The 16,871-nt window shown below is 36.6% G+C and overlaps 1 protein-coding gene across 6 annotated transcripts in view; it reads right to left on the bottom strand.

The window, feature by feature from the left end:
* The window catches only part of LOC124613025 (FH1/FH2 domain-containing protein 3), a 647,968-nt gene that overhangs the window by 70,761 nt on the left and 560,336 nt on the right, over nucleotides 1-16,871 (bottom strand). For 5 of the 6 annotated variants that reach the window (XR_006979594.1, XM_047141585.1, XM_047141584.1 and 2 more), the window contains one exon: nucleotides 15,486-16,014. Coding sequence is in view for 5 of the 6 variants with exons in the window: in XM_047141585.1 (XP_046997541.1) it covers nucleotides 15,486-16,014 (529 nt within the window). In the remaining variant the exon portion in view is untranslated. The remainder of the gene's footprint in view (nucleotides 1-15,485; nucleotides 16,015-16,871) is intronic. The other variant, XM_047141582.1, reaches the window with a different exon arrangement.

The following is a 16,871-nucleotide window of genomic DNA, read 5'->3' on the forward strand; positions in this document are numbered from 1 at the left end:
TTTCCAGCCAAAGGCAAGTACATTTTCATTTATATTTTCAGTTCTTTATTATCTAATACTAGAATGATAAAAATCTGAAAATGCATTATACCAAAGAAAAGGATCCCACTGGTTTAGTTGATGCACAGAAAAAATTAGGAATATACTGTGTTTACCTAAACAGTGATCGTACCACAAGTTGTGACCAACATTTTAATCACAGATGACAATTAATTGTTTACAAATTTGGTTTACTTTTTGTGGCAACTGGTCCCATCTTCTGCTAACATATTCAACTTACTGAGGCACAAAAGGCATTAAGAGTAAATGACTCATAGTTGCACACCATTTATAAATTCTTTTTTAGGATAATGACTTTCTGCAGCAGATAGTCCTTGATAATCAATATATATCTGTGAGTTGTGCAGTGTGATGGATGAAACACTTTTGTGTAATATGATATGGCTGATAGTTTTAAGAATGCCTTGATTTATGTAATAACTCTTTTTTCTGCTTTTATTTAACAGGATGATAGTCACTGATAGTAATTATACAAGGTGGTCAAAATAAAAATGGCCTGGGAAGTCATTATAAGATAGACTCAGAGCTGGGGGCTGGCAGCAGCTTTAAAATGTCGTTGGGAATATGACTCCATCATAATAATATCCTATATGTGGTTATGGTTGGTTCTCCTCAAAACTGGAGGATGACCACACTAATCTCGATCCAGCGCTAGCAAGATAAAGAGCACCGTAAAGGGAGAAAGGAACCAGCAATAATCACATTTCACTTGTTTCCATCTTTTATCATGTTTGTTTTATTCGCATGTGTCCAATCTACACAATGTTAGTTCTACTATGTGACCACCAAGACATGCACCTAGTGAGAGGCATTTGCATGATTTGTCACATTGCCTACAAAAATATTACAGCTTACAAGAATTTTACAATGAGTGTGCATAAATGATACTGTCTACTGTGCCTTGTTGTAGGATACATTCTGAAGTATATGAAAACTGGCCTGTGCAATTGCTAATCACAAGTTAGTGGTGTTTACCACTGGAAACGATTTTTTTTCTTAATTTTAGTTGGTAACATACAGTCTCCAATAAGACTTTTACATTACTTTTCTGAAAATAACTATTGAATATTGACTTCCTTGTTCCTGGCTGATGACCTTTCATTATAAAACTTATAAGCGCCAATGCTTTTATATCTATCCGACACAGTAGTAGTTTTGCTCATTTTCTCTTACCATTTCTTTGCACCTACATCATTTTCTTCTTTCTATACTTTTCCTTTCCTAACTTACCTCCACTTCATCTTACTTATACCCTCTTGATCACCATTTTCTTTCTGTGTAGCTAATTACAGTCTGCCTGTGATCTATTTCCCAGTGAGCATGTTTACACTCAGTGTTCTTTTTACAACGGTATTTCTATCAGTGTTGTATGCATGCTAAGCTCTCAGGTTGCTATAGTGCATGTAACAACAGTAATGATAATAATATTAACAGTAATAACAATGGTTATTATTAGTTAATGTTCATTTTGTGGATATAGTTATTATTACTGTTACTGTTTTTTGTGTCTGCAGACAATCAAAATTTCACAGGTCTGTGAGTTGTGAAAAGAGAGCATCTACATACTGACAGAATAAGATGCAACTTGCCTCTGGTGGCATCAGTTAGCAGTGTTGACCGTCCTTTAGCAGGTAACTTCATAACTGAGTTCGGAGGGGACTAGCTCACATTTCAATTTGCTCTATGATGCACATTTTTTACCATTCACAGGCTATGTGTTAATTTCTTACTTTTCTCCTTTTCATTATTCATTTTTTTGTGCTGTTGCATTTTTATGAATGTAGCTGGAATCTCATTTCTTGTTGGCACATGGCATTGACATAGAAATGTGTTCTTTTATAAAGTACTTCTCATCAGAATTTACAATGTATATATCGATTATCAAATCAATTTTCAGATGATCATGTCGTCACTATTCACATTTGTGTCAGTATTCTCGAGAAAATTCATACTATTTCAAGCAATCATACATGAAAGAAAGAAGATTGCCTCCATAACTGTAAGTTACAATGTGACCTTTTCTTTGCCATTTTGTCAAATCATTCAGTTATTATTCTTAAATTTCATGTCCCGAAACAGAGGCCTTGGTTGCAGTGCAGTCTTTTTCATGTATGTTGCATTTACCGATTACCTCCATTTTATCTTTTTGATGAAGTTTGGGTTGCAGTTAGCTTCTTGTTAACAGTGACATCATTATAAAAGGAGCAATAGCTCAAATGGAACAAGGGTATGGAAGTAAATTAGCCTTGGAGTTATTTAAGAAATTTTCATAGCACCCAAACCACCTAACTTAGGAAAACAGCAGAAACCCTAAATTAGCTTGGGTAGATGGAAATTCGAAACCCATTCCTCACAAGTATAAATCCAGTGTCCTACTTGCCACACCATATTGATCAGGATTTATTTTTCCACTCAATTTCAAAGTATATATATTTGACTTTCTTATTAAAGATTGTATTTTATTCCAGAGTCAATAAGATACGATGTAAGGTGCCTGGGAAATTTGAATCCTTCCATCCTTACTTTTCACTGATCAACAAAACCTTATACTCATATGTATGCCTCTCTGTTTGTCATGTGAGAGTCTTCACTTACCAATCAAATCATTTGAGAAAGGGTTTTTCTTTATTATTGCTTACAACACTTCATAATGCAAGAGACTAACTCTTTTCATACTTCGCATGCAGGACTCATATTCAGGAGTTAATTTTTTTATGTTTTTACTGAATCAATTATGGAAAATTTTGGGATCATTCTTTGGCAAAGAACACAGCTAATTTCCTTCCTTATCAGTTCCATATTCTGATCATGTACTCTGTCTCCAATAATCTCACTGTTCTCCCTATTTTCATTATTTCCTTACAATAAAGGAAGAAAATAGCTGCATTGGCATAAAATTGATCTTAATTTAAACTACCTTACTTCAGAAGTGGCATATCAGACATTATTCATATAGGAATATGCGCAAGCAAATACCACAGCAACTAAAGAAGACATAGTGTATGTTATTTCAACCATATTCAATTGCATAACAGTAAAAATCACTAAAATAATAGTAAATTACTAAACCAACCAGCTAACCAAATAAATTATTTTCTTCCAAGATACCATTTCTTTCTTAAATAGGCCCCAAAAAAGCAGAAGTCCCAAGAGCAGTACTCACCTCCTATTAGAGCAGCATGCCATTTCGTGATGACCATTCAAAAAATTGTGAAAGAGAACATAAAATATTAATAAGCATCAGAGTAAGTACCATAAGCCAGTCAATATAACGAATAATACAATAGAGATTAGAGAGCATGAGTAAATTGTAGTTATACACCAAAGTACCTTAGCAAAGCACACAGTCAGGGGATCAACATCCAATACCAACAAATCCAACAAGCAAAGTAGAACATAGGCCAAACATCATTCCGTTTTATATATTTTGTGATCACAGATCACAGACAAGAATTTCTGCCAAATTATCAGGGCATTTCTTGTGCATCACATGTAGCACTCATATAATGAGATCACATAAAATATTAATGAAGCCATGAATATGTGTATTTTTCAATTTCTTATATATATGCGCATGCTACTATTGCATCAGACTGATGTAATTCTCAGTCAAAAATCTAATTCCTAACTGTTTAAAAGTAAATTAAATATCTGCAAGCCAGAATTAATAGGTCAAAGTATATCTTTCAGTAACGTGAAAAATGTGGCACATTGTGACATTTTCATGCTGTCAGCAGTCTTCTAAGAACTGTAGTTTCATTTTGTATGACACAGACCTTATTTGGCTTTTGTTAGCACACTTTTGAATGCAGACAACTCCTGGGTTTGTTGGCATTTTATAACTTACACTTACTTGTATGGATAAACAAAATATAAAATCAAACAACATTGTGAAATAACATGTTTAGGAAAGAGAGAAATAGTTTTTCTTTTTAGTTAAGGACAGCAGAAAAGTTTAAAATAAGCAAAATAAGTCATCATTTAGAGAAATTGTGAATTCCCTAACTCTTTAGAGCAGGAAACTAATTTAAAGACATTTACATCACCATACACAAATGTACTGATAACTTTTGCATCCAAAATTAACTTCTAGCTGACCCATCACAGGTCGAATGTACATGAAATATCAAGTATAGATTAGGCTACAAAAATTTCTCCCAATTTTTTTTCCATTAAATGGAACATAGATATCACAGCATTATACATTATATTGTATAACACCAGTGAGATATTTATTTGAATGGACACCATTTTCCTAGAAAATACCATGAGTCCACATTAGTTACTAATATTGTAAAAAGCTTACTGGTATAGTGTGTGGATATTCATTGTTTTTCCCCCTACAATAATGACACACTATGAAAACCCATTGCTGCCTGCCTCAACTCAAATCTTCTTTGCCATAACCAATGAAACCTATCTCTAAACCAATATTCACCATGCATATGGTGTTTCAATCCATGGAAACCAGCTTTCCCAATGCCCACCTGAAAGTCTACCAAAAACCGCATTCATTGCAACACCAGCCAACTTCATCTTTACCCATAACTTTTTCACTTTGAGGGCTAGACCTAAAAATAAATGAAGAGTTCATTAATGGGAATGAGGATGGCCCCATACTACTGCAACTATTTCATGGGCCATATGAAAGGAGAAAGAAAACTGGCTTTCTGCGAATTGGAGTGTGGAATGTCAGATCCCTTAATCGGGCAGGTAGATTAGAAAATTTAAAAAGGGAAATGAATAGGTTAAAGTAGGATATAGTGGGAATTAGTGAAGTTCAGTTGCAGGCGGATCAAGACTTCTGGTCAGGTGAATACAGGGCTACAAATACAAAATCAAATAGGGTAATGCAGGAATAGATTTAATAAAGAATAAAAAAATAGGAATGTGGGTAAGCTACTACAAACAGCATAGTGAACACATTATTGTGGCAAAGATAGATACAAAGCCCATGCCTACCACAGTAGTACAAGTTTATATGCCAACTAGCTCTGCAGATGACAAAGAGATTGATGAAATGTATCATGAGATAAAAGAAATTATGCAGATAGTGAAGGGAGACAAAAACTTAATAGTCATGGGTGACTGGAATTCGATAGTGGGAAAAGAAAGAGAAGGAAATGTAGTAGGTGAATATGGAATGGGTGTAAGGAATGAAAGAGGAAGCTAACTTGTAGAATTTTGCACAGAGCATAACTTAATCATAGCAAACACTTGGTTAAAGAATCATGAAAGAAGGTTGTATACATGGAAGAGGCCTGAAGATACTGGAAGGTTTCAGATAGATTATATAATGGTAAGACAGAGATTTAGGGACCAGGTTTTAAATTGTAAGACATTTCCAGGGGCAGATGTGGATTCTGACCACAATCTAATGGTTATTAACTGTAGATTAAAACTGAAGAAACTACAAAAAGGTGGGAATTTAAGGAGATGGGACCTGAATAAACTGACAGAACCAAAGGTTGTAGAGAGTTTGAGGGAGAGCATTAGGGAACAATTGACAAGAATGGGGAAAAGAAATACAGTAGAAGAAGAATCGGTAGCTTTGAGAGATGAAAAAGACGAGGGCTAATAGAAATCCTTGGATAACAGAAGATGTACTGAATTTAATTGATGACAGGAGAAAATATAAAAATGCAGTAAATGAAGCAGGCATAAAGGAATACAAACATTTCAAAAATGAGATTGACAGGAAGTGCAAAATGGCTAAGCAGGGATGGCTAAAGGACAAATGTAAGGATGTAAGGCACATAGCACTAGGAGTAAGATAGATACTGCCTACAGCAAAATTAGAGAGACCTTTGGAGAAAAGAGAACCACTTGTATGAATCAAGAGCTCAGATGGAAACCCAGTTCCAAGCAAAGAAGGAAAAGCAGAAAGGTGGAAAGAGAATATAGAGGGTCTATACAACAGCAATGTACATGAGGACAATATTACGGAAATGGAACAGGATGTAGATGAAGATGAAATGGGAGATATGATACTGCGTAAAGTGTTTGACAGAGCACTGAAAGACCTAAGTCAAAACAAGGCCCTGGGAGTTGACAACATTCCATTAGAACTACTGACAGCCTCGGGAGAGCCAGCCCTGACAAAACCCTACTATCTTGTAAGCAAGATGTATGGAGCAAGATGTATGAGACAGGCGAAATGCCCTCAGACTTCAAGAAGAATATAATAATTCCAATCCCAAAGAAAGCAGGTGTTGAAAGATGTGAAACTTACGGAACTATCGGTTTAATAAGTCGCAGATGCAAAATACTAACATGAATTCTTTACACACGAATGGAAAAACTGGTAAAAGCCGACCTCGGGGAAGATCAGTTTGGATTCCTTAGAAATGTTGGAACATATCTTAGAAAACAGATTAAGGAAAGCCAAACCCACATTTCTAGCATGTGTAGACATTGAGAAAGCTTTGGACAATGTTGACTGGAATATTCTCTTTCAAATTCTGAAGGTGGCAGGGGTCTAATACAGGGAGGGAAAGGCTATTTACAATTTGTACAGAAACCAGATGGAAGAGTCCAGGGGCATGAAAGGGAAGCAGGGGTTGGGAAGGAGTGAGACAGGGTTGTAGCCTATCCCCGATGTTATTCAATCTGTATATTGAGCAAGCAGTAAAGGAAACAAAAGAAAAATTCAGAGTAGGAATCAAAACCCATGGAGAAGAAATAAAAACTTTTAGGTACATTGTAATTCTGTCAGAGACAGAAAAGAACCTGGAAGAGCAGTTGAACGGAATGGACTGTGTCTTGAAAGGAGGATATAAGATGAACATCAACAAAAGCAAAATGAAGATACTGGAATGTAGTCAAATTAAATCAGGTGGCGCTGAGGGAATTAGATTAGGAAATGACACACTTAAAGCAGTAAATGAGTTTTGCTATTTGGGGGGGGGGGGGAAATAACTGATAATGGTCGAAGTAGAGAGGAAATAAAATGTAGACTGGTAATGGCAAGGAAAGTGTTTCTGATGAAGAGAAATTTGTTAACATCGAGTATGGGTTTAAATGCCAGAAAGTCGTTTCTGAAAGTATTTGTATGGAGTGTAGCCATGTATGGAAGTGAAACATGGATGATAAATAGTTTGGACAAGAAGATAATAGAAGTTTTCTAAATGTGGTGCTACAGAAGAATGCCGAAGATTAGATGGGTAGATCACATAACTAATGAGGAGGTATTGAATAGAATTGAGGAGAATAGAAATTTGTGGCACAACTTGACTAGAAGGAGGGATCAGTTGGTAGGACATGTTCTGAGGCATCAAGGGATCACCAATTTAGTATTGAAGGGTAGTGTGGAGGGTAAAAATCGGAGAGGGAGACCAAGAGATGAATACACTAAGCAGATTAAGAAGGATGTAGGTTGCAGTAGGTACTGGGAGATGAAGAAGCTTGCACAGGATAGAGTAGCATGGAGAGCTGCATCAAACCAGTCTCTGGACTGAAGACCACAACAACAACAATGAAAAAGCATTCTTCAAATCTCCTGAGCTGGGGCCCCTGGCTTGTTACAAATTTATGAAAAATATTTTTGTGCTGTGCTCTGAAATCTTTGTGAAGCAGAACTAAACTACTTTCTGCAACAGAATAATTCTGTTCACCAAATTAAATTGGTGGATTTTAATCTCCATTTCCTTGAGGACCACATTCAAATTGTACTTCACACAACATCAACCAATAAATAGCAACATCTCCATTTCAACAGTTGCCCCCCTTCCATGTCAAATGCTTCCTTCTCTATGGTCTATGTATCTATGAAAAACAATTCTGCTCTGATGCTGTATCTCTTGAGACCTATATTAATCACTTCTATCAGGCTTTCCCCCCTGTCAGCTATTCTACTGATCTTGTCAACAGTCAATGTCTCCTTGGTGGTCTAAACTTCTGCACCTCCAACCAAGAGACATTTAACTTTAAAAAACTCAATGTACCTCCCTTGTCACCAATTACCACCTAGACCCTGAAAGCCTCAAGCCAGGATTATGACTTCCTAATTTCAAACCCTGAAATGAAATCATCTCTCCCTCATATTCTCCCCACACCACCCACTGTTGCCTTACATTGCCCTCCTAAACTTTATTGTCCCTATCATTTATCCTTATTTCCTTTTCCTCTTCCTTTTTGTGTTTAATTGCAATACTCATATCAGTCTTTATTTTCCTCAGTGAGCTCCGTACTAAACTGGAGAGACAACTCAAAACCAACTTCGTACAGTAAAACATGATGTTTGGTGGATATGTCATATTGGCAAGGGGTATTCCGGGTAGTTGGTATTACTTGTGCTTGTGACTTTTGAGCAATTCTTGTAGTGAACTCAAACTGAATCTAGCCAGCAATATGTAATATTAGTGAACAGTGATTTCATTTATCCTGTGTAGCAGAATGATTTGTCAGCTTGCACTTACCTATCAAGCAGGCTGTGACGTATTGCGTCATAGCTTGGCTTCATGGAGTAGTCTCTCCAATTTCGTATTGGCTCACTGATTTTCCCTGGTTCTTTTACCCCCACCTTTGGTTCTCACTCTATTCTTTTTATTATCTCTGAATTAAAGTTGGCACGGAGCCTACTAGTGTGATACATTTGACATCCTAATGTTTCTCACAAGCTTTCCATCATTTTCATCCACCTAATTCCTCATCATAAGATGTGGTGGTCCTTCTTAGCTCAGCGTTTGAATGACCTGTCCCCCACACTGCTCCTATTTACAGCCTCCACATCCAAATCCTCTTATCTCCCCGAAGAAGAAACCTGTTGTTCTGATAGCTAGAATTGCTAAGTTCTATTCTAAGTATATCTAACAACAGTACTGGGAGTGGTTAGATAGTTTTTCTGTCTCTTTGTGATATTAACAAACTTCCAACACAGGAGAATTTTAGCATCACCAAGCCACAGCACTGTATACAAGAATTCTGCAGCTGAATTTCATCCATATCTTTTATACCTCAAGCATCTCAAGAGAGACATAGATATATCACATTTACTAGAAGAAAGTTGTAAATACACTGGTGTCCAAAATTAAAGCAACAAACTATTATTTCCCCATCCTCTGTCACCTTCATGATATAATCATACGAACTCTCAACACATGCTCATACAATCATGTTCCACATAGAATATGGCATTTCTGGCATTGTACAATCATGTCCACAATGACAGGAGGGTACCTATCAAATGGGGTAACGCTTACAAGTAGTCCCATATCCACAATCGCCGTGTAAACAGTCAAAGACAATGCAGCATGGCACAGAGAAGATACCTGCCAGATTCTCTGCCGTGGAGGGCCTAGGAAGAATGGAAGCAGGTCAGATACAAACTGATGTGGCTCGCTGGCTTAATGTGAATCATTCTGTTGTCTTTAGGGTGTGGTGACAATTTATAGAGACCGAAATGTATTCCAGAGACCAGGGTGGGCCTGACCATGTGTGGCATCAGAAAGAGAGGACCACTATTTGGCTGTAAATACAAGACGGTACCCCCTTAATACTGATTTCATTTGGAAAGTAATTCTCAATGGATCCTCATCTGGAGGGAATGTGGAACACAAATTCAAAATCCAAAAATTGTGGAAAGAAACCTGTGTCAAGGAGGATCCCTGATGGTCTAGGCACGGATTATGCTGACCAACTGATCACCTCTTTTTGAAACTGTATGGATGAATTGGCATGGTTTAACTGCTGTCAGGTATCATGATGATAACTTGTGACCTCCTGTGTGGCTGTTGTGAGATGCTGTGGACACAGACTTTGTACTGATGGACAATAATGATCGAACTCCTAGAGCACATGAGATTGACATTTTCTTGGAGACAGAAGATACTGCATGGATGGTGTGGGCTGCTTGCTCTTCTGATTTGAATCCCATAGAGCACATCTGGGATGCACTAGGGACACAGGTGTGGGCTGCTTGCTCTTCTGATTTGAATCCCATAGAGCACATCTGGGATGCACTAGGGACACAGGTTGTAACCACCAATCACTCTCCAACACTTGCGGGCAGCTCTGCTGGAGGAATGGGCTTTACTGCCTCAACATGAGATTGATGACATAATTCACAGCATGCCCCATCGTCAGACCAGTGTTGCTGCCATACAAGGTCACACTCCATACTCAGCACATTGATTAGTTGTCAGAATGTATGTGCAAATCTTTTAAGTTGGAAAAAAAAGGAAGAACATTTTTCTCTACCTTTATGCATGTTGCAGTTTGTTTGTGTTATGTATTATTTACATTGTTTCTACTTTACTATCACCTGTTTATACTGTATTGTTGTCCACCCCCAGTAGCTGAGTGGTCCAAAAAAAAGTAGGGCAGCGCGACAGACTGTCAATCCTAAGGGCCCAGGTTTGATTCCCGGATCGGTCGGAGATTTTCTCCACTCAGGGACTGGGTACTGTGTTGTCCTAATCATCATCATTTCATCCCCATCAACACACAAGTCGCCGAAGTGGTGTCAAATCAAAAGACTTGCACCAGGCGAACGGTCTACCTGACGGGAGGTCCTCGCCACACGACATTATTATTATACTGTATTGTTGCAAAGTAAGTGCAACCTCGAATAATTTACATTTGTTGCTTTAATTTTGAACACCAATGTAATATCCATCTATGATGAAAGGTTTTCATTTATACTACTACACTGTTTCTTGGTCATTTTTGCATTGATCCGAAATCTTCTGGCAGATTACAACTGTGTGCCAGACTGGGACTCAAACCCAGATACCTTAAACCCAGATATCTTTTAATCTGTCTTGAAGTTCCAAATCATATCATTCTGCTGCAGAGTGAAAATCCATTCTGAAAACAATCCCCTAGGTCATGGCTAATCTATTTTGTCTGCAGTATTAACTTAATGGTGACGCAGTCTTAAATTACCGTCTCTCTTACTCTCTTGTAGCAGTGAACAAACTTTTTTTTCTTGAAATCAGAAAACAGATTATTATTTTTGGTAAAGCATATTTTATTTCCATTCTAACAGAAGGACTAGAGTTTAAAGCTAACTTGAGTTTGAAATTAAACTAAGAAGAACGAAGGCTGAATTTCTATCAAGAAGGTTCCAGGATATGGTTATATTTACTACACAAATGAATCCTGTCCACAACAGTTGTGTACTTCGTATGACAGAGAGTCACACAACCAAATCAAAGGCCATCTCACAATGAACAGGGACATGCAGACTCCACCCTGATATCCACAACAACTTGTCAGTGTCCTGCTTCATCACAATATATTTTAGTGATACTGAATCCTCCAAAACCCTTTCCTCTGAGTAAGTACCAAGACGTCTTAGAAGATAAAAGCATTTGGAATAGGAATGATTGAATGATACAAGGCTGTCTTCACCCTTATGACAAAAGAAAATTTCTACCTACACTAGTACACAGAAGAAACAGAAATAATAAATTTGTTTCAAAATATAATATGTATTAATAATGATCATTTATAATTCTTTCTGGTCTTTGATTAACTACACATAAGTTCTAGTTTTTTTTGACAACTGTCTGTTGTACGTCATCACAATATGACATGTCAAACAGCCCACAGCACAGAAATTGTGGCACTATTTCCATCAAGTGACTCATTTCTGTAATATCAAAAATTTCCTGTTGTCCTGCATCTACAAACAATGACTTATTTTACTTACTTCAGACATAAATTATGATACCAAGCTGTGAATCTGAATTAGTATTAATTTTTTCTCTTAAGGGTCATTAACTCTAAACTGAATAAGTACCACAAATGGTAATAACAGCTCATTGGTGGTCAAATGGAAACAAAATCATTACTGATGTATGCAAAGTATGCAACCTGTCTGGTTCTAGTTTTACGGCTTTGGGTTTTCTGATTGCTGAAATATAGCACCTATTGTCACAACCTATGACAAATGCAATCTAAACTTGATTCACATTGCAGATGTGATTAATTTATTAAACTAACTTTCTCTAACCTACTTTAAAATGGTGCACTTCACTAGAGTTCACGCAACATTAGTAAAAACCTGTCCTTGTTTGCATTTTCAAGGAATACTGATAAGACATCGAATTATCTGGTTTCATGTGTGGATTTAAAATAATTATTTCTACAAGTAACATGTGATTAATTGATTTGTTAATATGATATGATACATTATAATTAGAGCCTTAAAAATTAATATGAAAAACAATTTTTCAAAGGCACCAGCATGTTTGATACAACAGGCTTTCACTTCTGAGATATATCTGAGAAAGCACGATATTTTAAAGAGTACTACATATCACACGTAATTAAAAAGAATTTCATAACAGAAATTTCCTGTTCTACATAATAGATTATGCATCTGAAATTAAAAATCAGAACTGAATCTTGACACTTCAAATTCTGTAAGAATTAAATGTAGCGGAGATATGAGCCACTAGAGTGTTAGCAAATTCTGCTACATAAACGTTCAATTCTAATTACTTCACTTAAGTAGCTGTAAACAAATTATCAACAGCTGATACACAACTACATAACTACACTTCATAATGTGAAATGCAAACTGCGATATAAATCTAAATACTGAGGGCTGCGACGGCTTGAAAGATGTTTTCCAATAATAATATTCTGTTTATTTACCAGTAAAATACTGTAAAAGAGTCTATTTGGTAGAGCAAGACTATATTTTAAATGTTTTGTGGAACATTATGAAAGAGAAGCAATGGAAAAGCTCTCAGTTATAAGTAACCTGATTATCGCTTTCACCTGGGAGAGCGAAGCATTGTAAATAACATCTTTAGCTTGCTAGCATTCCGTGATTTCTAAGACACTTCTGTATTCTGTGACTTTATTAATTCCCCACCCCCCCAGATAGTAGACTTGACTAAGGAAGGACATATTTTCAAAGGAGGGGCACTTCTACTGTAAAAAAAAAAACAGCCACCATTGCTACGAGATATCAGAAAATATTAATTTTCGTTAATTTACACTCTTTTAAGAAGTTGAATATATACTGTAATACTTGAGCACTGAGAAGAACATTTTTATGAGATAATAATTGTTATCTTAAAATGTAAAGTTTTTCTCATTTATGAAGTGAATATTATGCTCATCTTTCCTCTCCTAGTAATTACGATACTAAGTGCAAGCAAGCAGGAGACTTAGTTCTTTAAATGCTAGGCAGTACTGTGTGATCCCTGTTTAACAGCACAGTCTTTTGGAATGAACAGATTTTGTTTTGTGAAAAGTGAAAATTTATGGAACTTGCCCTACTTACACAGACTATCATAATTGTTCAGAATCATACCCGTCTGACTTGCTCTTCAATAACAGCATCAAGAATTTTTCAGAGTTACATTATGACGCAGATCTTGAAAAACTGTTTCTTATGCTGGCTGCTAAGAACTTAAACCTTTGGTGTGCTTGATTGCACTCTGGAGACACCATGCATTACTGCAAAATTAACAATTTACTCTTTTTCAGCCAAGAAGACAGTAATTAAGATCCACAGCACTAAATATTTTATTTTTGATGAAAAAGTCAGTTTCAATTTTCATATTCAAACATAACACCAAAGGACAGAGTTATTTAAATCATTTAATATAAGGAAGGAATGAGAACTTGGCAAGAGTATGGAACAGTATTTACAATCAATTTTGCAGTGGAAAGATTCAAGGCTGCCAGCCTGTTTGTTCTTTTTGCTCTTATCAGGAATACTTAATAATTTTTCTAGTGGCCAAGGGAGGGTTATTAGAATATGCAGCAAATGGAAGTGTTTTATGGCTTTCCTGTATTTTTTTTGTTGATGTTTGTGGCTCCAGAGAGTCCTCACGTTGTTCAAAGAAATAGCTGATGCTTTCTTTTCAGAAAATACTACACAGTTTTTCCATGACTGGGTCTGTACACAGCAGTGAACAGACATGAGGAAGAACACTTCCTGCAGAACATATAAATAGATTTACAGTTAACATGTGGTGGGAAAGATAGAAGTCCTAATATTTACCAGTGAAGTTTTTATCTCATTGTATTTTTTGACTATTTATTAGGGTGAATTACTTGAATCATCTTCTAGGTTCAAATGTTTCCCTGTCTTACCGGATCAGTCTTGCAACTTTCTTCCTCTTTCTATTTACCCATGTTTCTTCACTTGACTACTTGTTTTTTGGATCCACTTCTATTTGTCCATTTTCATTAACTCATCATTAAAAATATTATAAAATTGTACATTTCACACCCATACCATTTCACCCTCTATTTTTAATCGGCACTTACAGAAAAAGAAACTCTCCAAGAAATGAACATTTCTTTAACTTTTACTTGTTAGTCTTATCATGGTTTTAATTTGTTATATGTGTTTACTCTTCTTCCATTGACTATTACACTTCATTTTAAAAATTTGAGATGGCAGACAATAATTCTATGTTCTGTCAACACGAGAGATATTTACCCCAAGAAACACCAATGTTACAAGCCTCCTTCACCAATGTGGTACTTATTCCATATGTGTTTACCGAGTAGTTCATAAAAAACAGTCAATTATTTAGAGAGATTTGGGTTTGTGGCAAAGATACATTACAAAAACAATATTATCTAAAGTGCTATTGATAAAAATATTTCCTGGAAATATTGAAATAAAAAACAATTGTAAAAAATGAATTTTTGTACTTCATTTTTTATGAATGTGCAAGTTCACAAAAAACAAATTTCAAAACAATCTACTACACTACAGAAACCTTTGTTCAAAGTTAAAAAGAATACTTTTTCTGTGACATGCATGTAGGAAAGGTACATATGGGCAAAAACTACTAAGCAGTAAGCTTTCAAAATTTAAAAATTCATATAAATACATGATACGGAGAAAAATTAAAAAAATGGAGGACAACAGTGGAACTATCTACACTGTGGGTATCAACAAGCTCAGGTAGGTGTGTGTGTGTGTGTGTGTGTGTGTGTGTGTGTGTGTCAGTGAGTGTGTGTGTGTAGTTTTATTTTAATTTGTAATTGTGATTTCATTTACACAGTGGGTTTTACCTAAGTAATTATTACCAGCATGGTGATTGGAGACAGAACCTATACCATGTGTAAATCTCATGCTTACAGAAAGCTTGTTACAGGTCACGTAGTTAAACATGAAAACCGTCAGGGAAGCACAATGTAATAATAGTGCACTACATGCTATAAAAATTCCTGTCCATGCTTTGAGGTGTAGTAGTGCAAAATGATTTTTTAATTGCAAGTGGTAACACAAACTAAGGAACATATAAGCATTTTTTCCACAAAGAAGTTACTTAAAAACACATGCAGCAGAATGTTATGAATAAGATAATATTATGCAATAAAATGGGAACACACACACACACACACACACACACACACACACACAGAGAGAGAGAGAGAGAGAGAGAGAGAGAGAGAGAGAGAGAGAGAAATATCTCACAGAAATAACTTCGAGTCTCCTCCTACCTTGGCAATGAGGTCCTTGGCACGTGACTCAAACAGGTGCTCCAGCTTCTGCGTATCAACTGCAACAGAGGGAAGCTCATCCCATATAGTGCCTCCTACACTGTGCAACTTAGCTGCAACAACAGGATCATCACGAACTTCCTTCCAGAATAATTTGACTGTCTTTTTAGTCTTTCTAATTGGTGGAGATGTGGGTGAGTTTGAAAGCGCGGTTGTCCGTGGCGAAAGACCATTCCGCATAGCTGGTGGAATGGCAGCTGGCGGTGGTGGTGGTGGACCAACTCCTCTTAGGGCTGGTGGTGGTGGTGGAGCAACACCTCTTGGTGCTGGAGGTGGAGGAGGCGGACCACCATTGCAGATGGGTGACGGAGAAAGGAGGTTGGTGTCATCATCACTGACCAAGTCAGTAAAGTCCAAGTCAGCTAGAGCCAATGGCCGCTTGACCTTATTCACTAATTCCTCCCACTGTAAGTCAACTTCTGACTTTTTTACCTCTGGTGGTGGTCTAGGAGATGGCACAACTTCAGCCTGGGAAACAAAAAATATGTCACACTTTCAAAACTATAACCTTGTGTGTTCAGTATTCTAGGAGGAAATATAAAACTATTTTGAAAACTGTCAATGGCATATGTTATGAGAATACGAGATCCTTTTTCAGTTTACTGTTTATTTCTAGCAGAGAAGAGTGTTATCTGGATAAATTTCTATTTAGATAATTATTCGAATATATCGCAAAAAATTTTATTCACTAATAAAATATTAACATTTAAAGTGATTATTCATCTATGCAAATACAAACAATTACTTGTCAGTTGATTTTTTTGTTGCTGTGGGTCAGGTCAGTTTTTGTTTGATAAATAATTTAATACAGCTGTATATAGTGGTGTGCATTGCTGGCTCAGTGAGGAAACTCCAGATCATTACACTAAAAGCCTGGGGTTTGATCCACTGTTGGTCGTTATTTTCATCACTTGGGTTCCCTCCCCCCCACCTACAACAATAATTTAAATGCTAAGTCAAGTAGCAATGTGTTTTGGAGTAGGCTACATGTTGAACTATGGGCCCACCTGTACCTGGTGAGGGAAAGGCAAGAGCATGCCACTCCAGTATGACCATGACTTCTGAAACACTGCAGTGTTCAAATCAATCTTTGGGTTGAGCATCTTGTTACTTGCTTTGTAGTGTAACAAATATAGCATAAAAATACTCTGTAGGTGAATGGTTTTGCAGTTACACTACTGACATGACCCAATTCAACTGACTCTGTGATTGCCAGTATTTCCTCTCTTTGCTAATGGAAGCACTCTGTGTAACTAGTCAAAGATGACGATGTAACCACCAAAGTCTCTTATCTTCAGTACCTTCTTCAATTGTAACTAAATTGC

The sequence above is a fragment of the Schistocerca americana genome, chromosome 4 (genome assembly GCF_021461395.2).
Source record: "Schistocerca americana isolate TAMUIC-IGC-003095 chromosome 4, iqSchAmer2.1, whole genome shotgun sequence".
In the NCBI taxonomy this organism is placed as follows: Eukaryota; Metazoa; Arthropoda; class Insecta; order Orthoptera; family Acrididae; genus Schistocerca; species Schistocerca americana.